Source organism: Ylistrum balloti, unplaced genomic scaffold (genome assembly GCF_031769215.1).
Source record: "Ylistrum balloti isolate Yb309-2 unplaced genomic scaffold, AGI_CSIRO_Ybal_v1 Utg371242, whole genome shotgun sequence".
NCBI classification, from domain to species: Eukaryota; Metazoa; Mollusca; class Bivalvia; order Pectinida; family Pectinidae; genus Ylistrum; species Ylistrum balloti.
Genome location: NW_026782672.1, coordinates 157,553 through 184,400, shown reverse-complemented (window position 1 = coordinate 184,400; position 26,848 = coordinate 157,553). Strand labels below are relative to the sequence as shown.

Below are 26,848 nucleotides of genomic sequence, written 5' to 3'. Positions count from 1 at the left end.
TTGAAATAATTCTTTATTTAAGTACAGCACATCAAATTCATAACTGGAAAGAAAACCAGACTGAGCACCGAAAAGCTTAAGAGGAATGATAGTGTAATTACCTAGACTTAGTCTATTTCATGCTATGTTTTACACACACTGCCAACAATCTGTATAGAATTCTTTATTTCACACTACTGAGGCTATATCTGCCATCTAAAACTATTGTTTACATAGCTACATGAAAATATCATACATTTGAATACATTTCAACATGACGTTCGAACGACGTCTATGGCAACCACCACACTTTATAAATCAGTTCCTGAATACTGTTATCAAATGAGGACCTAGAAGATGATCATTTATACATAATGTGACATGTATCATGATAACAACACACATTCTCATCATTTCAACCTAAACGAAGAAAATATTCAAAATACAAAGCATCAATATGTTGGGTAAAAGATGAAATATCAAACAATCATTCGGCATTCTATTTGTTTCGTAATTTTTTAAATGCAAGTCTTCTCTTGATTACATACATTACACATAGTGTCAAAGAATATCACAACTTTCCGACTATCAAATTAAGACACTGCACAAGAATAGCACAAAAGGTATTGAAATCCAATAATAAATCAGAATAGCGTTTGGCAACGTTTTGGCTGTTTGATCTGTTACCTTGGCAACAACGACTACAATTTATACAATAATGCGTGGAACTGTTAAGTAAAAGTTTGCATAAAATCGTTAACATCACCCAGATTTTAAAATGACGCCACAATCACTCAGACTCTGCAATGACGTCAGCATCACTCAGACTCTAAATGTCGTTAGCATCACTCAAAATTTAAAATGACGTTTACGTTATTCATACTCTTAAGCGACTTTAGAATCACTCCGACTTTAAAATGACGTCAGCATCACTCAAACGCTAAAATGACGTCAGCATCACTCAGACTCTACAATGACGACAACATCACTCAAATAACAATGAAGTCGCCATCATTCAAATTCTAACATGATATCACTAATATTCAAGACTAAAATGACATTACAATTCCTCAAATTCTATCATTAAAATCAAATGTGACAGACGTCTCAAAGTATACAAAGTTATATACAAATTCTCGGTCGAGTTACGTATATTCACTCTGTAGAAAAGTACTGCCAACATCCTCCATGGTCAATAGTGATGTTAATGGTCTCAGTTTTGGTACAAAAAAACAAGTTTTTCAATGGTTCACGTTTACAGCCTATGATAATTGTGATGTCCATATAAGGGTATACAATATTTGTTTTACATGTGTCTTTTCTTATAGTATTGTCCGAGTGCTTTTTATCGTATAACTGCAATGACGACCAATAGAACGCCGGTAAGCATGCTCAGACTGGACCTTATTTGGGACTGACCATTGCACATGTCTCCCTTACATTTACACACCTTGATATTTGTCAGTTCCTTACATTTGTGGGAGAAGTATTCCTCGTCCACTGCCGCGTCCGAGCCACACTGCCGAATCACGAGTTCTGTAAGTACAAAAGTAAACATACTCGTTACAAGACATGGGTTTAATGTGTATGATTCAAACATACCATGGCGTAAACTTGGCTTGTCAGGGAAGGTGCATGACATCAAAATTACATGAAACCTACACGTGAAATTTAAATATAATTCATCTTTATCTTTCTGAGATATAGATTAAAAATACCAAACTTTCGAATATCCAAGATGGTCACCTGTCAGCCATATTATTTTCGTATCAGCCCTCCATATTGAATATGAAAAACAAGGGACAAAGGGGAACCAGCATATTTAATTTACCACAGGTCTACAAGCTAGTATAATTGTAAAAATCCAAGATGGCCGCCTCTGGACCTTTTTGTCTCCAAAATAGAACATGCACAGTAGAGGACCAAGTGGAACCTTCCTAAGTAATTTGAGAATGTTGTCCAGAAATTGCAGCAAGTCACTATAAACTTGTACTTACTATGAATCTCATCGTTGACCCTCTTGTCGCATACACTTGAGTTGCACTTCATTGCATAGTCGTTCACAATCTTCATGTCCATCGTCTCACCACAGCCGGAATCGCGGTCTGACCGGCATACTACACACATACCAGCCCAGGCTGCAAAACAGATAACATCTCGTGTTCATCGGGAAACAACTGAATGTTGACTAACACTATAAACGGTTGTGTTATGGATAGGGTTAAGTTCACGTAAATCATCGATGCGAAAAACAAAATAACATTGTGAATATACTCATGTAAAATATTTACACACGTGTAAATGACTTATTGTGACGTCATGTTATGATCATGATACTTAAAAATTATCTACAAGTATAAATTAATCGGATTGACCTCGTGAGCTTTGCCTGTTTCTCATTTGATTCTATCATGCAGTTACCTGTAAAACATAGAAAATTTATCATCGATTTATTTATTTGTGACCTAGACTTGTAGTCGGGAGATTTCTCGTTTGACTCCGGCCAATTTTGCTTCATGTTATTGCAAATTATCAATCACTAAATAATTTAGCTTTTGACATTTGACCTGGTGACCTTCTCCTGCAGTTTGGCAACTTTGTATTTGATTTTAGCCAGCTTTATTCCATATTATTATAAAAAAAAACCAGGAAAATAGTTCAAATTTGACCTTAACCCGGTGATTTTTACTTGTGTTCTATTGACTTCTCATTTGATTTCTATCAATTTTGTGTCATTTTATCATAAACGTTTACCCTTAACCCGTCAGTCGAAATACGTACTCTGCCAAAGCCAAAATCATCAATAACGTCGTCAAAATCAACTCGTCAATCAACATACTCCGCCATCTTAGATACAGATAGGTAGGTAAACAAAAGCGATGACGTAACACACTCAAATGATGGAATTGGTGGATGAGGGGCCTTTGGTTAAGGGCTACTAAGCTCGCCATCTTGATATCGTTTCCACCCATATTCATTAAATTTCAATTACGACAAGCAATCTCTGATGTTATTTGCCTTTCGGGTCTCGACCTTGTGGTCAAACAGATGGCAGATTCACTTTTCATAGAAATTGCTTCAGACAAACTTCGATAATATCCTTGTATGGAAGACTGATGTTTTAAACCTTACCTTTCCCCTAGAGATTGATTCCACTTCCACCAAGGATGCTTCAGACTAAATTTCGGCTAAATCAATTCATTCCTACAGGAGAAGTAGAATTGCAAAATTTACATTTCTGGGCCCCTCCCTCCGTCCCATGGAGGCCGAGCACCAATATCCATAAAAAATTGGTTCCACTTTCCCAAAGATGCTTCAGACCAAATTTGGCCAATGGCCTACAGGAGGAGTAGGGTTTTAAAAAATTTGCTCTATTTCCCCAATTTGACTCCACCTCCCCCGCTCCAAGGGACCGAGACCTTATGTCAGTACAAGATTGATTTCCCTTCACCCAAGAATGCTTCAGACCCAATTTGGGCAAAAGTCATTAATTTACTGCAGAAGGAGAAGAATTTTAAATAATTTACTCTATTTCCGTATTGAGCCACGCCCCTTTCGTCCCAAGGGACCGAGGCCTAATGTTATACAGGATTAATTCTCCTTCACCCTAGAATACTTCAGCCGTTTTTGGGAAATATTCACATTCTTGCCTACAGGTGAAGAATGGTTTTAAAGAATTTGCTCTATTTCCCTTATTGGGTTCCGCATCCTTCCGACCCAGGGGACCGAGACAACACGTCTATACAAGACTGATTTCTCTCATTGAAAAATTCTTCAAATCAAATTGGGAAATTTCCACTCATCACTACAAGAGGAATTGGATTTTAAAGAACATGCCAAATTTCCCTTTTTGGGCCTCACACCTCCCGACCCTGGGTGTAGAAACCCAACATTTTTATAAACTTGGTTCCCCTTCACCAAGAATGCTTCTGACCGTTTTTTCAGTCGTCCATGACTAGTAGCGATTTTTAGTAAAATGCTGACGGACGCCATACGGACGACGAGTTGTAACAGTGACACTGATCTTTAACCTCAGTCCAACGCAAGCGCGAAGAAGCATTGGATAAATTTTGAGATATCTAATACACTGCCATTCCATTATGTCTAAACGACATTTGGTAAGAAAAGGGTTGATAAAAGTTTTTAACAAGAAACAGAGTATACGTATGCATCACCATACGTCACGCTGAGAGTACATCAACTTATGTGTAAATATTAATTAAAAACTGACTTTCGACAATATCTTGGTAAATAACTACAATTAAATGTGAGTAAATTGAATAAATATAGTTTACATCTATTCCTAGGTTTAGGAACACAAATTCAACGAAAACATTCGGTTAGCTGGCCTAGCCTCAAAGCTATGCACACTCCTTGGAACAGTCGATACTCTCAGCCTCTAGGAATAAAAATTAGCGTAAAAGATCATATTTCTGACGGAATAGGGGTAAGACTTTATACAACGGTTTTTGTTTCTCGGAGACATATTTAAACGCGCGAAATACAAACCAACACAACTGTAAATTCACATATTTATCGATATTCGTGCGTGGCGATGAGGCATGCACCAGAGTATGAGACCACAACAGTATGAGACCTATGAGACCACAAGAGTATGAGACCTATGAGACCACAACAGAATGAGACCACAAAAGTATGAGACCTATCAGACCACAAGAGTATGAGACCTATGAGACCACAACAGAATGAGACCACAAGAGTATGAGACCTATGAGACCACAAGAGTATGAGACCACAAGAGTATGAGACCACAACAGAATGAGACCACAAGAGTATGAGACCACAAGAGTATCCACAAGAGAATGAGACCACAAGAGTATGAGACATATGAGACCACAAGAATATGAGACCACAAGAGAATGAGACCACAACAGAATGAGACCACAAGAGTATGAGACATATGAGACCACAAGAGTATGAGACCACAAGAGTATGAGACCACAAGAGTATCCACAACAGAATGAGACCACAACAAAATGAGACCACAAGAGTATAAGACACAAGAGTATGAGACCACAAGAGTATGAGACAACAAGAGTATCCACAAGAGAATGAGACCACAAGAGTATGAGACATATGAGACCACAAGAGTATGAGACCACAAGAGTATGAGACCAAAAGAGTATGAGACATATGAGACCACAAGAGTATGAGACATATGAGACCACAAGATTATGAGACCACAAGAGTATCCACAAGAGAATGAGACCACAAGAGTATGAGACCACAAGAGACCATGAGACCACAAGAGTATGAGACCATGAGACAAAGAGATGAGACAAGAGATGAGACCACAAGAGTATGAGACATATGAGACCAAAAGAGTATGAGACCACAAGAGTATTAGACCAAAAGACTATGAGACATAATAGACAAAAAGAGTATGAGACAACAAGAGTATGAGACCAAAAGAGTATGAGACATATGAGTCCAAAAGAGTATGAGACCACAAGAGTATGAGACCACAAGAGTATGAGACCACAAGAGTATGAGACATATGAGACCACAAGAGTATGAGACCACAAGAATATGAGACATATGAGACCAAAAGAGTATGAGACCACAAGAGTATGAGACCACAACATAATGAGACCACAAGAGTATGAGACCACAAGAGTATGAGACCACAAGAGTATCAACAAGAGTATCAACAAGACAATGAGACCACAAGAGTATGAGACATATGAGACCAAAAGAGTATGAGACCACAAGAGTATGAGACCACAAGAGTATGAGACCACAAGAGTATGAGACATATGAGATAACAATAGTATGAGACCACAAGAGTATGAGACCACAAGAGTATGAGACATATGAGACCACAAGAGTATGAGACCACAAGAGTATGAGACCACAACATAATATGAGACCACAAGAGTATGAGACCACAAGAGTATCCACAAGAGAATGAGACCACAAGAGTATGAGACATATGAGACCACAAGAATATGAGACCACAAGAGTATGAGACATATGAGACCAAAAGAGTATGAGACCACAAGAGTATGAGACCAAAAGAGTATGAGACATATGAGACCAAAAGAGTATGAGACCACAAGAGTATGAGACCAAAAGAGTATGAGGCCACAAGAGCATGAGACATATGAGACCATGAGACATATGAGTCCAAAAGAGTAGACCACAAGAGTATGAGACCACAAGAGTATGAGACAAATGAGACCACAAGAGAATGAGACAACAAGAGTATGAGACATATATGAGACCACAAGAGTATGAGACCACAAGAGTATCCACAACAGAATGAGACCACAACAGAATGAGACCACAAGAGAATGAGACATATGAGTCCAAATGAGTATGAGACCACAAGAGGATGAGACCACAAGAGTATGAGACCACAAGAGTATGAGACCACAAGAGTATGAGACAACAAGAGTATGAGACCACAAGAGTATGAGACATATGAGACCACAAGAGTATGAGACCACAAGAGTATGAGACCACAAGAGTATGATACCAAAAGAGTATGAGACATATGAGACCACAAGAGTATGAGACCACAAGAGTATGAGACATATGAGACCACAAGATTATGAGACCACAAGAGTATCCACAAGAGAATGAGACCACAAGAGTATGAGACATATGAGACCACAAGAGTATGAGACAACAAGAGTATGAGACATATGAGACCAAAAGAGTATGAGACCACAAGAGTATGAGACCACAACAGAACACAAAGAGTATGAGACCACAAGAGTATGAGACAAGAGTATGAGACACAAGAGAATGAGACCAAGAATGAGACATGAGACCACAAGAGTATGAGACCAAAAGAGTATGAGACCACAAGAGTATGAGACCAAAAGAGTATGAGGCCACAAGAGCATGAGACCACAACAGAATGAGACCACAATAGTATGAGACATATGAGACCACAAGAGTATGAGACCACAAGAGTATGAGACCACAAGAGTATGAGACCACAAGAGTATGAGACATATGAGACCACAAGAGTATGAGACCACAAGAGTATGAGACATATGAGACCAAAAGAGTATGAGACCACAAGAGTATGAGACCACAACAGAATGAGACCACAAGAGTATGAGACCACAAGAGTATCCACAACAGAATGAGACCACAAGAGTATGAGACAACAAGAGTATGAGACAACAAGAGTATGAGACAACATATGAGACCACAAGAGTATGAGACCACAACAGTATGAGACCACAAGAGTATGAGACATATGAGATAACAATAGTATGAGACCACAAGAGTATATGAGACCACAAGAGTATGAGACCACAAGAGTATGAGACATATGAGATAACAATAGTATGAGACCACAAGAGTATATGAGACCACAAGAGTATGAGACCACAAGAGTATGAGACAACAAGAGTATCCACAAGAGAATGAGACCACAACAGAATGAGACCACCAGAGTATGAGACATATGAGACCACAAGAGTATGAGACCACAAGAATATGAGACATATGAGACCAAAAGAGTATGAGACCACAAGAGTATGAGACCACAACAGAATGAGACCACAAGAGTATGAGACCACAAGAGTATGAGACCACAAGAATATGAGACATATGAGACCAAAAGAGTATGAGACCACAAGAGTATGAGACCACACCAGAATGAGACCACAAGAGTATGACACCACAAGAGTATCCACAAGAGAATGAGACCACAAGAGTATGAGACCACAAGAGTATGAGACCACAACAGAATGAGACCACAATAGTATGAGACAACAACAGAATGAGACCACAACAGAATGAGACATATGAGACCACAAAAGAATAAGACCACAAGAGTATGAGACATATGAGACCACAAGAGAATGAGACCACAAGAGAATGAGACCACAAGAGTATGAGACATATGAGACCACAAGAGTATGAGACCACAAGAGTATGAGACCAAAAGAGTATGAGACATATGAGACCACAAGAGTATGAGACCACAAGAGTATGAGACATATGAGACCAAAAGAGTATGAGACCACAAGAGTATGAGACCACAACAGAATGAGACCACAATAGTATGAGACCTATGAGACCACAAGAGTATCCACAAGAGAATGAGACCACAAGAGTATGAGACATATGAGACCACAAGAATATGAGACCACAAGTGAATGAGACCACAACAGAATGAGACCACAAGAGTATGAGACATATGAGATAACAATAGTATGAGACCACAAGAGTATATGAGACCACAAGAGTATGAGACCACAACAGAATGAGACCACAATAGTATGAGACCACAACAGAATGAGACCACAACAGAATGAGACCACAAGAGTATGAGACCTATGAGACCACAACAGAATGAGACCACAAAAGTATGAGACCACAACAGAATGAGACCACAACAGTATGAGACCACAACAGAATGAGACCACAAGAGTATGAGACCACAAGAGAATGAGACCACAACAGAATGAGACCACAAGAGTATGAGACATATGAGACCAAAAGAGTATGAGACCACAAGAGTATGAGACCACAACAGAATGAGACCACAATAGTATGAGACCACAACAGAATGAGACCACAATAGTATGAGACCTATGAGACCACAAGAGTATGAGACCACAAGAGTATCCACAAGAGAATGAGACCACAAGAGTATGAGACATATGAGACCACAAGAGTATGAGACCACAAGAGTATGAGACATATGAGACCAAAAGAGTATGAGACCACAAGAGTATGAGACCACAACGCAGAATAAATAGACCACAACAGTATCCTAGACCACATTTGTATCTATGAGACCACAAGTTGTTTTTGAGACCACAATAGAATGAGACCACAAGAGTATGAATATGAGACCAAAAGAGTATGAGACCACAAGAGTATATGATATGAGACCACAATTGATATATATGGTTTTAAATGTGAAGAGATGAACACACATTGTAGATGATAAATATAATCATCAATTTACAACGCACAGGCTATCCTAGCGCCAACCAATTTGTATCTTTAAGTGGTCTGTTCGTTGTTTTTACCAATGATATATAAAATCTTGAAATTCCTACAATCGAAATTTGAATATGATTCTTCATCTCGAGATATAACGATAAAGTTGTTGTTAACGGACAGACGTACCATGGACCATGGACAAAGGGCGATCTGAAAGGCCCATCATCTGAAAATGGCGGGTTAAAAAACAATAAACTAGATGACGCCCCCCTTGCCATTAGACTCATTCTGAAGCGACGACTTCCCCATAAAATAAACCATTTATTATCGTATCCTTGTCCGGGGTTCGGGCCCTGCGTCCTTTCACTAATATCAGTGTATCCCATAAATAAATTAGCATGAAGGAATATCACTATTCATAAACCACTTAATGTGACAAAGAAGGCAACGGCTTTATAAAATCTTTTATTTTGTTACAATAACGAAACAAACAATAAACAACTTCTGTGAGAAATAAACACATCATACATGATTACATAAACATTCTAATATTTTGTAACGATATTTTTATTTCTATTTTTGGTAAAAACAAAGATAACAGACGAACGATCTGATGGTAAACATACATATATCTTTACGTGTCCGTCATATCTCAATATGGAAACAAAGTCCGAGGCTGACAAGTTGAATAATGGGCCGGAACATCGCTTATAAATGCGACAGTGATGTCACGAAGGTCCTTGAAATGCTGTTCATGCAATAGGACTGTTTGTTTCAATTAAATAGCAATATGTAACCCATATACTTGTAAGTCGGAGAGTTATTTCCTTTACGCACATTCACACAAATACAATAAAGCAACATTCAGGAATGAAAAATCGATGAAAAAAGTAAGAAAATGTGAATCAAGACATCCAACATATTTCTTTGAAATTCTAAAACGTACCTCCATTGGTCTTCCGGTCGTATTTTTTTACCCGAGTTCTGACACCTATATTCTGTTCTAACCTAAATATATATCCTACTCTGGTCCCAATATCCTACTCTGGCCCCGATATTCTACTCTGGCCCCGAAATCCTACTCTGGTCCCAATATCCTACTCTGGCCCCGGTATTCTACTCTGGTCCCAATATCCTACTCTGGTCCCAATATCCTACTCTGGCCCCGATATTCTACTCTGGCCCCGAAATCCTACTCTGGTCCCAATATCCTACTCTGGCCCCGGTATTCTACTCTGGTCCCAATATCCTACTCTGGTCCCAATATCCTATTCTGGCCCCGATATTCTACTCTGGTCCCAATATCCTACTCTGGTCCCAATATCCTACTCTGGCCCCGGTATTCTACTCTGGTCGCAATATCCTACTCTGGCCCCGATATTCTACTCTGGTCCCAATATCCTACTCTGGCCCCGATATTCTACTCTGGTCCCAATATCCTACTCTGGCCCCGAAATCCTACTCTAACTCAAAAGCCCTACTCTGATCGTAGTATCATGTCCTTACCCTGCTACCCTACTGACCCCAATATCCTCTTCTAACTCTAAGACCATGTTATGACCTCTGCTGACCCCAATGCCATGGCTAGGTAAACACTTCCGTCCTGGTGGAGAAGAATGCCTTACAATATGTTACTGATTGTAAACATAAACAAGCGACTTTTTCATCTTCTCTGACAGAACGGGGCTACCCTATATAAGCCATCATCCTGTAATTTCTGTTTGGAACATGTAGTTGTCCGATTCTCTGACTCCATGGACAATCACAAGCATATAGTATTGGATCTGAACAATACTGCAGACACACAATGTGGACTAACATCAAAATTACAGCATACAACATTAAAAAGAGAGTACAAATAATTGATATGAAATCATAAGTGCATTTTGTGACAAGTTCAAAAGGTCATAACCTCGATTCATAAATAATTTCGGCAGGAATTGTGTATATAGTTTTGCTTCAGCTATAAAATCAGTACATCAATGTGCCCCTTTGGGCCCAATATCTGTGTCACTAATTACACATTTCTCAACAACAACAGTACCAGCATATGCACGAGAACAAGGATTCCGTTCCAAAAAACTCAATTATTTAATATTATTAACCGTGTTTATCTATAGGTGAGCTGAGCTATATATTGTTTGTTAATAAACAACTAACCGCGACTAACGAACACGTTATAAATATCGTTATAAAACAAACGCCGTCAGAATAAAGAATCGGACACTAGAACGGTCCAATTCTTTCGTAAACCATCCTCACTTCTTCCGTCAGTCGGCTATACAAGCGGTAGATCAATTGTTGTCGCCATGCTCCAGCTTTTTACTTCTGACTGAGATATATAATATGTATGTATTATACGTCCCTGCTTTTGAGAATTGTGCATCACCACTGTAATTTGGTTCCGTTCTTTTAATATTTGATATGATAATACATTCCCATAATGAAGAAAAAATAAAACACCCCCCCCCCCCCCCCACCCCCCCTCTTTCCGTCTTAAAGAAATCTTTCAATTTTCAGTTCAAACGATCAAAACAGGTACTGGTGTGTTCACTCGTGCGTTGTCAGTCTCGATTTCTTCAGCAAAAGGTCAGGACTGCAGTAGTCATCGCTGTTACTAACAGGAACATCGTGTCACTGACCAGTCTTCCTTGACCATTACATCCATCTCCAACACAGCGACATACACTGGAATGCATGTATTCCTTACAGCCCAACGGCAAGTGTTTACTGGCGGAAATATTGTAGTTACAGCCACGGACAACCAGTTCTACAACAAACAACATCATAATTACAGCCACGGACAACCAGTTCTACAACAAACAACATCACAATTACAGCCACGGACAACCAGTTCTACAACAAAATACATCACAATTACATCCACGGACAACCAGTTCTACAACAAACAACATCACAATTACAGCTTAGGACAACCAGTTCTACAACAAACAACATCACAATTACAGCTTAGGACAACTGAAACAAACAAGATCTAGGTTACGATCTCAATAAACCAGCTCTAAAACAAACAAGGTCAAGGTAACAGTCTCAATCAGCGAGCTCTGAAGTAAAACAGGGTCAAGGTTACAGCCTCAAACAACAAGCTCTGAAATAAAACAGGGTCAAGGTTACAGCCTCAAACAACAAGCTCTGAAATAAAACAGGGTCAAGGTTACAGCCTCAAACAACAAGCTCTGAAATAAAAAAGGGTCAAATTTACAGCCTCACACTTACATTCTCGAGCAACCAATATTACATGTCAAGATTTCAGCCTTGGAATTCTACCTTCCGAAAACACAATTCAATACCAATCCAATTTTGTATGCAAAGTAAAATTGCATGCTCCAACAAATCTTGATATAGATATTTTTACAATTGGAAATATCACTTTTCAACATTTTTCTCAAGTTTACAAATGGCAGTACACAGCCTACCTTAATTACGATCACGATAGGAGGGAATATTCACCATAGCATTTGTCCATTTGACTAATTGTTAGTTACGGCCACGATAAGTGTGAATATTCACCATAGCATTTGTCCATTTGGTTAATTACGACCACGATAAGTGTGAATATTCACCATAGCATTTGTCCATTATGTTAAATTTTAATGAAAAATGATATAATAGAATCTAATACGCTACCTTGAATGTATTCATTGGTGATTATTTTCTTACACCCTACAGGAGATAAAGAAGCGTCACACTCGGAGATATAATTTCCCTTCTCCCTCTCCGCCACAGTGAGCGTCCTTCCGCAGCCCGGAGTTCGGTCGGATCGACAGTTGTAACACGATAGTGTATAGCCTGAAAATTAATCACGAGACTTTTAATTAACAACACGTGTAAATCGTTTTCATGTAGAACATACGGTTATTTACAAAAACAACCTTAGTTTATTCCACGTATAACTAATGGTTAATGTAACGTGGCTTACTTTTGTTACCAAACATAAAAAAAACAGCATAAACATGAACTAAGCGATAATTAGAAAACAAGATCGAAACAAGACTGAAAGCAACATTCTTAACGGGGCCATAATTGTGAGAAATGAAATAGAAATATTAAGGAATTCAACAAAATATATACATATAAGAATCAGAGACAGGATTAATATACCAATACAGAAAACAGATATATATGTATATATATATATGTGTGTGTGTGTGTGTGTGTGTGTGTGACATAATTAAGATAAAAATTACAGCCTTTATAGCACAAAGAACCAAGCAGAACATGAGCATGCTAACAAAGCAAACAGCATACAATATAGCCTGTACTTTTGTGTAATTCAGTTTGATAACAGCCTTTACTTAACCATACAATATAGCCTGTACTTTTGTGTAATTCAGTTTGATAACAGCCTTTACTTAACCATACAATATAGCCTATACTTTTGTGCAATTCAATTTGATAACAGCCTTTACTTAATCATACAATATACCCTGTACTTTTGTGCAATTCAGTATGAAAGAGTCGAGTGTGTGGGCAGGCTGACACACACGGAAAAATGTCTACTTAACGTTTCATAATATGACCAGAAATGTTAGAGAATGTCTATGTTCGCAGATTGCTTGTCCGTATGGAAATTCAGGATGTATATATTGAGTATTGAAGGACAAGTTATTGATCAATGTAATTAATGAGGATGTTTTCAGTGACATTCAGGGTGGACCGGATGATTGTTTTTAGTAGTTGTTTCATTCATTATGCACATCGGTCATAATGACACGCGAGTTTGACGTCACCTAGTGATGCAGTCCTAATGACACGTGGGTTTGACGTCATCTAATGATACGTTCCTAATGACACGTGGGTTTGACTTCACCTTATGATACGGTCCTATTGACACGTGGGTTTGACGTCACCTAATGATACGGTCCTAATGAAAAGTGGGTTTGACGTCACCTAATGATACAGTCCTTATGACACGTGGGTTTGACGTCACCTAGTGATACGGTCCTAATGACATATGGGTTTGACCTCACCTAATGATACGGTCCTATTTATACGTGGGTTTGACGTCACCTCATGATACGGTCCTAATGACACGTGGGTTTGACGTCAACTTATGATATGGTCCTAATGACACGTGGGTTTGACGTCACCTAACGATACGGTCCTAATGACATATGGGTCTGACGTCACCTAATGATACGGTCCTAATGACACGTGGGTTTGACTTCACCTAATAATACGGTCCTAATGAAACGTGGGTTTGACGTCACCTAATGACACGGTCCTGATGACACGTGGGTTTGACGTCACCTAAAGATATGGTCCTGATGACACATTGGTTTGACTTCACCTAATGATACGGTCCTAATGACACGTGGGTTTGAGTCACCTAATGATATGGTCCTAATGACACGTGGGTTTGACGTCACCTAATGATACGGTCCTAATGACACGTGGGTTTGACGTCACCTAATGATACGGGAACATATTATCAGTAAATAACTATAACAAACAACAACGATCACAAACAACACACCATCACCGTATCAACACAAAGCATCACGGGTACGCAATCATTTATATTGAACACGTCCACACATGCGATGAAGTTTCTTAACCGTTACTAAACTATCGTTTGATGTAAAATGTTTCACTTAAAAAATGTCGTCCAGCACAATTTTGCAAATGACAGCTTCCTTAATGTGAACATTTCAAAACAAGCAAAAGTCCCAGCAGTTCATAGCGGTATTAGGCGCTAAATGGTTTTTTTTTTTCATTAATGCCTTTAACAGGATCGCATGCAATGTCTGCCAGGCAGAAGGAATGATGTCACAATGAGATTAAGCGTCTACATATACATTTATATACACATACATACCGGCGATCATAACTCCTCTAAACGTGCTCAACACATAGATTAAACATGTTTACCATATTTCAGAAAAGACGCAACGAAATAGCCATCATTGTTAATCATATCACTTTGGAGTTTGTAACTTCTCGGTAAACATGACGTATTTTCCATTTCTATTAATTAATTAACAGGCTGATGTAATACCTAGCCTAGTGCGACAAAACAACGACATGTGTAGCCTTGACATATACACACATACAAGGGGCTGACACTTAACAGCAGCTGCAGTTTTTAGCATGAAGATTTCTATCTTTTTTTACAAATGTCTGCCACCAACAAGTCACAAAGAAAAAAAATTGTCTAAACCGGAAATAACAAAAAACGTTGTTAGCCCGAACCGGACAGAGCTTAAAGAATGTTAGTCTGAACTAGGTGGAGCGAAAAGGTTATATTTCTTAAGCAGACATAGGATATGGTTAGTAGCAAGGCGAAATAAACTCACATTTCTTTTGTTCCAATGGCTGCCTCCAGCAAGTCACGTATTTGTTGTACGTAGGACAACGGGAGTTTTGACACTGCTGTTTTATTTGAAAAAGAAAACGCCATCTTACGCCCGAAAATGGCAAACACCAATAGTTGTAACGGCGCGGTAACGGCGTGTAACGTTCAAAATGTCATAAACAAGGAAATAGTTCGTACCCATAACACGTCAGATTTGTATGTGGTGACACTAATTGAAAGTTGAGGTATTTTGCTTCTCCTGGTTCCATATATAATTCTAGTTTGTTGTCTTTGTCAGAGGCGGAATTTATCAACCTGGCTAGCTGCTTTGTTTTGATCCTATCGATCGCATCCTCGACATTTTAGGGGTTACGATCCGTAACGGTCTAGTGATCGTGATGCCTGGAGTATCGATGATGATGGATCGTTTCGTTAGGAGTTTGAGGAGCAGCTGATTCGATTGAGATGATTTTTATGTTAATGTCTGTATAATCATGGTTTCAAAACACCATATCAGTTCAGTATTAAATTGCATGGTTTCATCGATTAAGAATTATATAATAGATCAGAAAACAAATGTTGATTGTGTTTGGGCTGCTTTCTTCATGTATTAATCAGGACCTGTCGATAGGAGTATCAACTGACGAGGAGACAATTTAATATCGAGCGTGTTTATATTGATGTATTGTTGTCCCAGAGCCGCATCAATGGTAACTGGGTCTCAACACCAATCCTGTATCAACAGTAACAGGGTCTCAACACCAATCCTGTATCAACAGTAACAGGGTCTCAACACCAATGCTGTATCACAGTAACAGGGTTTCAACAAAAACCCTAACACATTGGTAACAGGGTCTCAACACCAACCCTGTATCAACAGTAACAGGGTCTCAACACCAACCCCGTATCAGCAGTAACAGGGTCTCTGAATACCAACTCTGTATCAGCAGTAACAGGGTCTCAACACCAACCCTGTATCAACAGTAACGGGGTCTCAACACCAATCCTGTATCAACAGTAACAGGGTCTCAACACCAACCCCGTATCAGCAGTAACAGGGTCTCAACACCAATCCCGTATCAACAGTAACGGGGTCTGAATACCAACTCTGTATCAGCAGTAACAGGCACTCAACACCAACCCCGTATCAACAGTAACGGGGTCTCAACACCAATCCTGTATCAACAGTAACAGGGTCTCAACACAAACCCTGTCACATTCGTAACAGGGTCTAAACACCAAGCCTGTATCAACAGTAACATGGTCTCAACACCAACCCTGTATCAACGGTAACGGAGTCTCAACGCCAACCCTGAATCAACAGTAAAAGGGTCTCAACACCAACCCTGTATCAACAGTAACGGAGTCTCAACACCAACCCCGTATCAACAGTAACAGGGTCTCAATACCAACTCTGTATCAGTAGTAACAGTATCTCAACACCAACCCCGTATCAACAGTAACAGGGTCTCAACAACAACCCCGTATCAACAATAACAGGGTCTCAACACAGACCCTGTCACATTGGTAACAGGGTCTCAACACCAACCCCGTATCAGCAGTAACAGAGTCTCAACACCAATCCTGTATCAACAGTAACAGGGTCTCAACACAAACCCTGTCACATTGGTAACAGGGTCTCAACACCAACCCCGTATCAGCAGTAACAGGGTCTCAACACCAATCCTGTATCAACAGTAACAGGGTCTCAACACAAACCCTGTATCAACAGTAACAGGGTCTCAACACAAACCCTGTCAAATTGGTAACAGGATTTCAACACCAACCCCGTATCAACAATAACAGAGTCTCAACACCAATCCTGTATCAACAGTAACGGGGTCTCGAATACCAACTCTGTATTAGCAGTAACAGGGTCTCAACACAAACCCTGTCACATTGGTAACAGAGTCTCAATACCAACCCTGTATCAGCAGTAACGGAGTCTCAACACCAATCCTGTATTAACAGTAACAGGGTCTCAACACAAACCCTGTCACATTGGTAACAGGGTCTCAAAACCAACCCAGTATCAGCAGTAACGGGGTCTCAACACCAACCCCGTATCAACAGTAACGGGGTCTCAATACCAACCCTGTATCAACAGTAACAGGGTCTGAACACCAACCCTGTATCAACAGTAACGGGGTCTCAATACCAACTCTGTATCAGCAGTAACAGGGTCTCAACACCAACCCCGTATCAACAGTAACGGGGTCTCAACAGTAACAGGGTCTCAACACCAACCCTGTATCAATAGTAACAGAGTCTCAACACCAAACCCGTATCAACAGTAACGGGGTCTCAACACCAACCCTGTATCAACAGTAACAGGGTCTCAACACCAACCCTGTATCAACAGTAACAAGGTATCAACACCAACCCTGTATCAATAGTAACAGAGTCTCAACACCAACCCTGTATTAGCAGTAACAGGGTCTCAACACCAACCCCGTATCAACAGTAACGGGGTCTCAACACCAATCCTGTATCAACAGTAACAGGGTCTCAACACAAACCCTGTCACATTCGTAACAGGGTCTCAACACCAACCCTGTATCAACAGTAACAGGGTCTCAACACAAACCCTGTCACATTGGTAACAGGGTCTCAACACCAACCCCGTATCAACAGTAACAGAGTCTCAATACCAACTCTGTATCAGCAGTAACAGAGTCTCAACACCAACCCTGTATCAACAGTAACGGGGTCTCGAATACCAACTCTGCATCAGCAGTAACGGGGTCTCAACACAAACCCTGTCACATTGGTAACAGGGTCTCAACACCAACCCCGTATCAGCAGTAACAGAGTCTCAACACCAATCCTGTATCAACAGTAACAGGGTCTCAACACAAACCCTGTCACATTGGTAACAGGGTCTCAACACCAACCCCGTATCAGCAGTAACAGGGTCTCAACACCAATCCTGTATCAACAGTAACAGGGTCTCAACACAAACCCTGTCACATTGGTAACAGGGTCTCAATACCAACCCTGTATCAGCAGTAACAGGGTCTCAACACCAACCCTATATCAACAATAACAGAGTCTCAACACCAATCCTGTATCAACAGTAACAGGGTCAACAGTAACAGAGTCTCAACACCAATCCTGTATCAACAGTAACAGGGTCTCAACACAAACCCTGTCACATTGGTAACAGGGTCTCAACACCAACCCTGTATCAACAGTAACAGGGTCTCAACACCAACCGTCTCAACACAAACCCTGTATCAACAATAACAGAGTCTCAACACCAATCCTGTATCAACAGTAACAGGGTCTCAACACAAACCCTGTCACATTGGTAACAGGGTCTCAACACCAACCCTGTATCAACAGTAACAGGGTCTCAACACCAACCCTGTATCAACACCAACCCTGTAACAGAGTCTCAACACCAACCCTGTATCAACAGTAACAGGGTCTCAACACAAACCCTGTCACATTGGTAACAGGGTCTCAACACCAACCCTGTATCAACAGTAACAGGGTCTCAACACAAACCCTGTCACATTGGTAACAGGGTCTCAATACCAACCCTGTATCAGCAGTAACAGGGACTCAACACCAACCCTGTAAACAGAGTCTCAACACCAACCCTGTATCAACAGTAACGGGGTCTCGAATACCAACTCTGCATCAGCAGTAACAGGGTCTCAACACAAACCCTGTCACATTGGTAACAGAGTCTCAATACCAACCCTATATCAGCAGTAACGGAGTCTCAACACCAATCCTGTAAGGGTCACAAACCCCACATTGGTATCAACAGTAACAGTAACAGTCTCAACACCAATCCTGTATCAACAGTAACAGGGTCTCAACACAGGGTCTCAACTCCTGTATCAACAGTAACAGGGTCTCAACACAAACCCTGTCATCATTGGTAACAGGGTCTCAACACCAACCCTGTATCAGCAGTAACAGGGTCTCAACACAAACCCTGTCACATTGTATCTCAATACCAACCCTATATCAGTAACAGTCTCAACACCAATCCTGTATCAACAGTAACAGGGTCTCAACACAAACCCTGTCACATTGGTAACAGGGTCTCAACACCAACCCTGTATCAACAGTAACAGGGTCTCAACACCAACCCTGTATCAACAGTAACAGGGTCTCAACACCAACCCTGTATCAGCAGTAACAGGGTCTCAACACAAACCCTGTCACATTGGTAACAGGGTCTCAATACCAACCCTGTATCAGCAGTAACAGGGTCTCAACACCAACCCTATATCAACAATAACAGAGTCTCAACACCAATCCTGTATCAACAGTAACAGGGTCTCAACACAAACCCTGTCACATTGGTAACAGGGTCTCAACACCAACCCTGTATCAACAGTAACGGGGTCTCAACACCAACCCCGTGTACAGTAACAGGTCTCAACACCAACCCTGTATCAACAGTAACAGGGTCTCAACACCAACCCTGAATCAACAGTAACAAGGTATCAACACCACCAACCCTGTATCAACAGTAACAGGGTCTCAACACCAACCCTGTATCAGCAGTAACAGGGTCTCAACACCAACCCCGTATCAACAGTAACAGAGTCTCAATACCAACTCTGTATCAGCAGTAACAGAGTCTCAACACCAACCCTGTAATATTGGTAACAGAGTCTCAATACCAACCCTGTATCAGCAACCCTGTATCAGTAACAGTAACACAAACCCTGTCACATTGGTAACAGAGTCTCAATACCAACCCTATATCAGCAGTAACAGGGTCTCAACACAAACCCTGTCACATTGGTAACAGGGTCTCAATACCAACCCTGTATCAGCAGTAACAGGGACTCAACACCAACCCCTTTATCAACAATAACAGAGTCTCAACACCAATCCTGTATCAACAGTAACAGGGTCTCAACACAAACCCTGTCACATTGGTAACAGGGTCTCAACACCAACCCTGTATCAACAGTAACAGAGTCTCAACACCAATATCAGTAACAGTAACACCAACCCAGTATCAGCAGTAACGGGGTCTCAACACCAACCCCGTATCAACAGTAACGGGGTCTCAATACCAACCCTGTATCAGCAGTAACAGGGTCTCAACACAAACCCTGTCACATTGGTAACAACACCAACCCTCAACAGTAACAGGGTCTCAACACCAACTCTGTATCAGCAGTAACAGTAACACCAATCCTGGTAACAGGGTCAACACAAACCCTGTCACATTGGTAACAGGGTCTCAACACCAACCCTGTATCAACAGTAACGGGGTCTCAACACCAACCCCGTATCAACAGTAACAGGGTCTCAACACCAACCCCGTATCAACAATAATGGGGTCTCAACACAACCCCTGTCATATTGGTAACAGGGTCTCAACACCAACCCGGTATCAACAGTAACAGGGTCTCAACACCAACCCCGTATCAACAATAACGGGGTCTCAACACAACCCCTGTCATATTGGTAACAGGGTCTCAACACCAACCCCGTATCAGCAGTAACAGAGTCTCAACACCAACCCCGTATCAGCAGTAACAGGGTCTCAACACCAATCTTGTATCAACAGTAAGGGGTCTCAACATCAACCCTGTATCAACAGTAACAGGGTCTCAACACCAACTCTGTATCAGCAGAATGTTAATATACAAAGGACGGTATCAGCAGAATGTTTCAGTTATTGACATTTTACAATTGATACTGATTCTTGTGAATTCAGGGAACACTTATTGTCCTTTTTTTCCAATATTAGGACACGCGAAAACAAATGACACATTCTCGCAATAAATATGTGTTAATTATTCGAAATGTCGGGAAGGTATTGCTATTATATATATACATGTTTTCTTGATGTGCATAAATTCCTATCTGTATGTCACGAAATCTACATGAAGATGACAAACAGCTCCATCAGGCGCCGCCTAGGGGGATACTTGATATACATTTATACACAGTAAAACATTTCAGCAATCACGGCACAGAGAAAACGATGTTATAGTAATTAGCCCAGAAAAGTATCTACCAAGGACTTTTACTTTACTCAGCTCTCCATCAGTCTGCAATTAAAAATGCATTGTCCCAGTTACCAAAAAGGTTGGTCAGCAGCTACAGCTCTCTAAACAGAGATTTATAATTGTATGTGTGGCAAAATTGGAAAATATACATTACAGCCAGATTGTTAATTAAATTGCGTCCAAGTGAGGACCGAAAGTGTTCAAACTTATCAGGCTACATAAACGACAAAATAAAGACGGCAAAATGCACGAACCCAAACATTTAAATTTTAGATTTCATTATAACTTTCATTATTGCGTGATTTCAAAAATAATAGCGTGTATGAATTAAAATCTGACATGCGACATCGCGGCAAACCTCCGGGACTGAAATCCACCAGTGTGATCTACCACCAAATAATCGGACATGCTCCCCTGGGATCCAGCCAGTTTTGCGCCCAACCGATCGAGCGTAAGCGATGTTACTAACCGAGCAATGCATTGTGGCTAGTATTTTCCTGGGATACAGAATTCTACAAAACGTTCGTTTCGATAAAGTTGTGTTGTAGAATTAAATTGCATCACACACGCTTTGTCATTCTAGAACATGTCAGTGATGCTAAGGCGTATTGTTAAACCATTATCATTTAATACACCATTCTTATACATACGATTACGAAATACAAATATTTTATCACTGGCGTCTAATCGTTACTGTGTACTTGACAAAGTGGTCTTATTTTGGACAGGATCCAGTTATCTGTTAAGTCGGTACTTATGTCAAGGATCAGATAACAAATTTAATCACATAACAAACATTATACAACAGTCCGCCTCAGTCATAAAAACGAAATACTATAATTTGATATATTCTTTATCGTCTTTACATTTTCTGTAAGTCTGACTATAGTTCCAAACCAGGGGGAGATAAGATGATCGTAAATTTCTGAGATAGGTCTGACTATAGTTGAAAACCAGGGAGAGATAAGCTGATTGTAAATTTCTCTGAGAGTGGTCTGACTATAGTTCCAAACCAGGGAGAGATAAGCTGATTGTAATTTCTCTGAGATAGGTCTGACTATAGTTCCAATCCAGGGGGAGATAAGCTACTTGAAAAATTTCTCTGAGATAGGTCTGACTATAGTTCCAATCCAGGGGGAGATAAGCTACTTGAAAAATTTCTCTGAGATAGGTCTGTCTATAGTTCCAATCCATAGTTCTCTGAGATAGGTCTGTCCCTACCCAGGGGGAGATAAGCTGATTGTAATTTCTCTGAGATAGGTCTGACTTTAGTTCCAAACTAGGGGAAGATAAGCTAATTGTATATTTCTCTGAGATAGGTCTTACTTTAGTTCCAAACTAGGGGGATATAAGCTAATTGTAAATTTCTCTGAGATAAGTCTGACTATAGCTCCAATCCAGGGGGAGATAAGCTACTTGAAAAATTTCTCTGAGATAGGTCTGACTATATTTCCAATCCAGGGGGAGATAAGCTACTTGAAAAATTTCTCTGAGATAGGTCTGACTATAGTTCCAACCCAGGGGGAGATAAGCTGATTGTAATTTCTCTGAGATAGGTCTGACTATAGTTCCAATCCAGGGGGAGATAAGCTGATTGTAATTTCTCTGAGATAGGTCTGACTTAAGTTCCAAACTAGGGGGATATAAGCTAATTGTAAATTTCTCCAAGATAAGTCTGACTATAGTTACAAACCAGGGGAAGACAACCCAATTGTATATTTCTCTGAGAGTTGTCTGACTATAGTGCCAAACCAAGGGGAGATAAGCTAACACAAGAATTTCGAAGAGCAATCCTTTACAAATATTTCATTGTCTAGTAGCCAGTCTAACGTGAGAAGTGTTAATATAGAAATAAAAACAGTTCCAAACATTCTACATTGAGTCGTGAAAATCTGAGTCAGTCGGAAGGATGTAAATTATCATCCGATCTCTGCTGGTCGAACACTTCGTTATACTACGCCCCCTTGATTTTCATATCGAATAGTCTGCTCACAAGCAAGAACAGTGCATTCGCCACTGAAAGGGTTCAGCGGTTGTATTAAGTTATATATATATGATTCATTATTGATTGGCTTGCAGCAGCGATGTCTGTGCTGAAAGGCTTAGACGAACACGCATGGCTGAAAACAAACGCGATTTTATTTAAAATTATCAACTTTTCCCCTAGACATACTGCTTCGGTTAGAGTACCGCAGATTCGTCAATGTCACAATCTACCAAGCATTATGTGACCTTCACATATAGGGAGCAGAGATGTCGGATGTATAGGACTATACACAGCTTATCATAAGCTTAACTGGTCAAGGAAAATAAATTCAGTACCAATTTCAATTTGTATTTTTTCATTTTGTAAAAAATACATGATTTATAAGAAAGTTTTATCCACAGAACATTTCATTTCGTTGTGAATTTTTTCTCAGGTAAATACCCTCGGCGATGTTTTTAGAGGTCATGGTGAAGTGGTAACGACGACGTGGCCTGGATTGTTGGCTTATCACACTAAGAAATTGTTTAACAAAGGTCTGTTGATGTTACCACGTATTTCGCCAATGAAAACCGTCAGCACATAGTTTGTATGCTGTACCGCGTAGTCATGGAAACATAAAAGAACGATTTGTGGATCACAAACACTCCAAAAAGGGGTGTTTCTTCTCGTTTACACAATAAATTTACGTCTTTATATCACCAAATATAACGAGACAATTTAACTTTTAACAAAATATGGGATATGAAATACATACCTACAGTGGCCAGGCTGCCTAATATCACAGTTGTTACAATTATTCTCTGCATTTTTGTTCGTTTGAGTATACAAACAACACAGCGTGTATTTTCCTGCAGCTGATGTCAAGGTGAAATGGACGCGATTGTAGCACACACATCCACACACGCATGCTCATTAGACTGACAGCCGCGCTTCATCCGACAACAAGAGGCCCATACAGGACAGTCGATATCGATTTAAGATAAATAACACCAATAACAGCCTTAATTCTGTATTAGAACAAACCGTGGCAAGATTTAGGAAGTGACTCTAGTATGTAACCGCTCGTCGCTTCATTAAGAAATGATGTATCAGTATGGACACCCCAGCTTCACCTCTCGTCATCCGCTTGATACACATATGAAAACCCGTTAATGTAAAAACTGGATGTAAATACGTACGGAGTCTAGGTAAGGGAGCAGAATTCTTCAGCCTGGGGCATTTATGTAGTACAACGTCGCGATACAATGATTGGACACGCTTTTCTGTGATATGCTGATATTTGAGACTTTTTGAGGCCAAGTTTGAAGAACAGACGTGAACCATTTACACAAAGACTTAATACCATTGTTTTACCGGGGTCCGTTATTATCAATATTCTCTTTACTTCATTCAAGTTAAAAAAATGATGAACATACCGATATATTTTACATCCAGTATTCTGATAATAAACAGTGAGATGTCTACATTAGAGACGATATATCAACAATTTAATCACACACGTCTGTTACCATTAGCAGTGTTTCACAAATATAAATATATCTAAGTGATCGATCATTCATCAGCACGGTAAGATCAAGCATATCGAAATGGTAATTACATAATAACTTTCATGAAAAAGAAGACATGAAAGAAATTTGCTCTCACAAATATCACTACCATTCTGTAATTAGATGACACCGGAGTTATCTCCCTTTACGTCACTGCGACCCTAACGTATCAATATGAATAAAGTAATAAACACATTGAAATGAAGTGATAGTCGTAACATTGATACAGGAGAACATCAATTCTTGTGCCGATACTGATCTCATATATAGTTTTATTCTGTTACCGTATGTATTTGTGTAAGGTTAAAAACAGCCGATACAAGAAAGTTTCGTACAAGATAATATCGTCACAATAACGTATAAATGGAATAGAAGTATGACGTTTTAATGACCACATGGTCACTTTCCTCAGACAAAAGACCAAAGTGAAGCGTCTAGCACTTACTTACGTTGTGTCCGAGATGGACCAACTTTCTCGTACTATTATCGACAGCTCTTGGTTACAATCGTGCAAGGGTCTGTGCCAGCCCACCCATCCCCTCGTCCATGTCCAGTCCTGACCTGCTGCCCACCCATCCCCTCGTCCATGTCCAGTCCTGACCTGCTGCGGCGTATTCAGATGACCTCCACATTCACTGTCGACTTTTCCCAGTCGTTGTCAATAAGTGCCGATTTGTTGATCTAGGACTAAGAATTCCTTTTCATCTGATCCAGTGAGTTTTTTTATGCCTTCTTGAGATTCCGCGTCTTCCTGATGTTTGTTAAGTCGGATTCAAATCTCCCGCCAGTTTCTCCGATGCGTCTTGCATCCGATTTTGCATAAAAATTCTGTGATAGTATATGCATTTCTGAGAGTCTGGTGATGTTCCATAGCGGTTACAATACCACGGGAAGTGAATGGTTTCTAGTAGGCCTTTGTTATATAGGATGATTATCTGTCTTTTATGATTAGTTCCTTTCCTTTGTATTTCGTCTCTCAGTCTTTTTGCTTTCATCAAATTCGTTGTTTACTTTCGGTTATTACCAATTCAGGGTATCCCCTGTTACCATGACAGATTACATTTTGTTCTTGTCTGAATTTTTTTTCACACCCGTTTCCAAAGGGTTGATTTATTGACAGGGGAGTAGTTGACAAGCGCAGTAATCAGAATTCATCAGGTAAATTTTCAGTACTTATATCTTCATCAATCCACTCCCGGATAAAACAATGTCATTCTCTGTAACTGTGTGGTTTTCTGTGTTATGTTATTTACAATAATACACGTGGCTGATGTCTCACACATACGTGTTTTACTGATATTATACACGTAGTGGAGTTATATGGTGGCAGGAACCTCTTTTTCATTAGAGTGAAATAAATTCCCCAATGTTAAAGTAAATCTGTCTTTTTCTTCACTTATTTTTTATCAGAAGACAACTTAGGTTCAGAGTGAAACAGAAGGGCTTAACTTTACTATAACTAGTGATATAAAGTGGAAGATTTCACCAACTCTTGCTTATTTACCTGGAATCTTTACTGTCATATACACAATAGAAATGTAGGAGAGAATTACACTGTGGAGCACGTTTTCACTCGCAACGCATTCCTAACAGGTTCGAACGCTAAAATACAAAAAATAACACAAGCTATGTTACAATATTAACACTGACAAACACAATATGATACAATATTAACACTGACAAACACAGGGACGCCCATAAAACTTGCTTAAACTAATCAAAATTTATTCAAAGGGGGTCATACCAAGAGGTAATTACTTAGAGCGACAGCATAAAGTAGTTATTTAGAAAGACAGTATGTAGTAGTTGTTTAGAGAGACAGTATGAATTAGTTGTTTAGAGAGACAGTATGAATTAGTTGTAAAGAGAGACAGTATTAAGTAGTTGTTTATAGAGATAGTATGAAGTAGTTGTTTAGAGAGACAGTATGAAGTAGTTGTTTAGAGAGACAGTATGAAGTAGTTGTAAAGAGAGACAGTAAGAAGTAGTTGTTTAGAGAGATAGTATGAAGTAGTTGTTTAGAGACAGTAAGAAGTAGTTGTTTAGAGACAGTAAGAAGTAGTTGTTTAAAGAGACAGTATGAAGTAAT

General features: G+C 39.8%; 1 protein-coding gene across 2 annotated transcripts; it reads right to left on the bottom strand.

Moving 5' to 3' along the window:
• LOC132561615 (uncharacterized) lies at nt 1-24,097 on the bottom strand. Of its 2 annotated transcripts, none has more exons than XM_060226313.1 (3): nt 23,967-24,086; nt 1,977-2,117; nt 1-1,515 (listed from the first exon to the last, which is right to left on the bottom strand). In XM_060226313.1, the coding sequence occupies exons 1-3, from the start codon at nt 24,016-24,018 to the stop codon at nt 1,325-1,327; spliced, it is 384 nt and encodes a 127-aa protein (XP_060082296.1). In that variant the 5' UTR covers nt 24,019-24,086; the 3' UTR covers nt 1-1,324. The 2 variants fall into 2 exon arrangements, with proteins under 2 accessions (XP_060082296.1, XP_060082297.1); XM_060226314.1 differs by lacking the exons at nt 1-1,515; nt 1,977-2,117 and adding exons at nt 11,414-11,686; nt 12,565-12,726 and having other exon boundaries at nt 23,967-24,097.
• Between the last annotated feature and the right edge of the window lie 2,751 nt (nt 24,098-26,848).

Bases quoted from the DNA above. Each gene is read 5' to 3' on its own strand.
- LOC132561615 (XM_060226314.1), bottom strand. From the start codon at position 24,018: ATGCAGAGAATAATTGTAACAACTGTGATATTAGGCAGCCTGGCCACT. The intron at 12,727-23,966 runs GTATGTATTTCA...ATTAATTTTCAG, and splicing joins AGGCAGCCTGGCCACTGTAG to GCTATACACTATCGTGTTAC. The intron at 11,687-12,564 runs GTAGCGTATTAG...TGTTTGTTGTAG, and splicing joins CACCAATGAATACATTCAAG to AACTGGTTGTCCGTGGCTGT.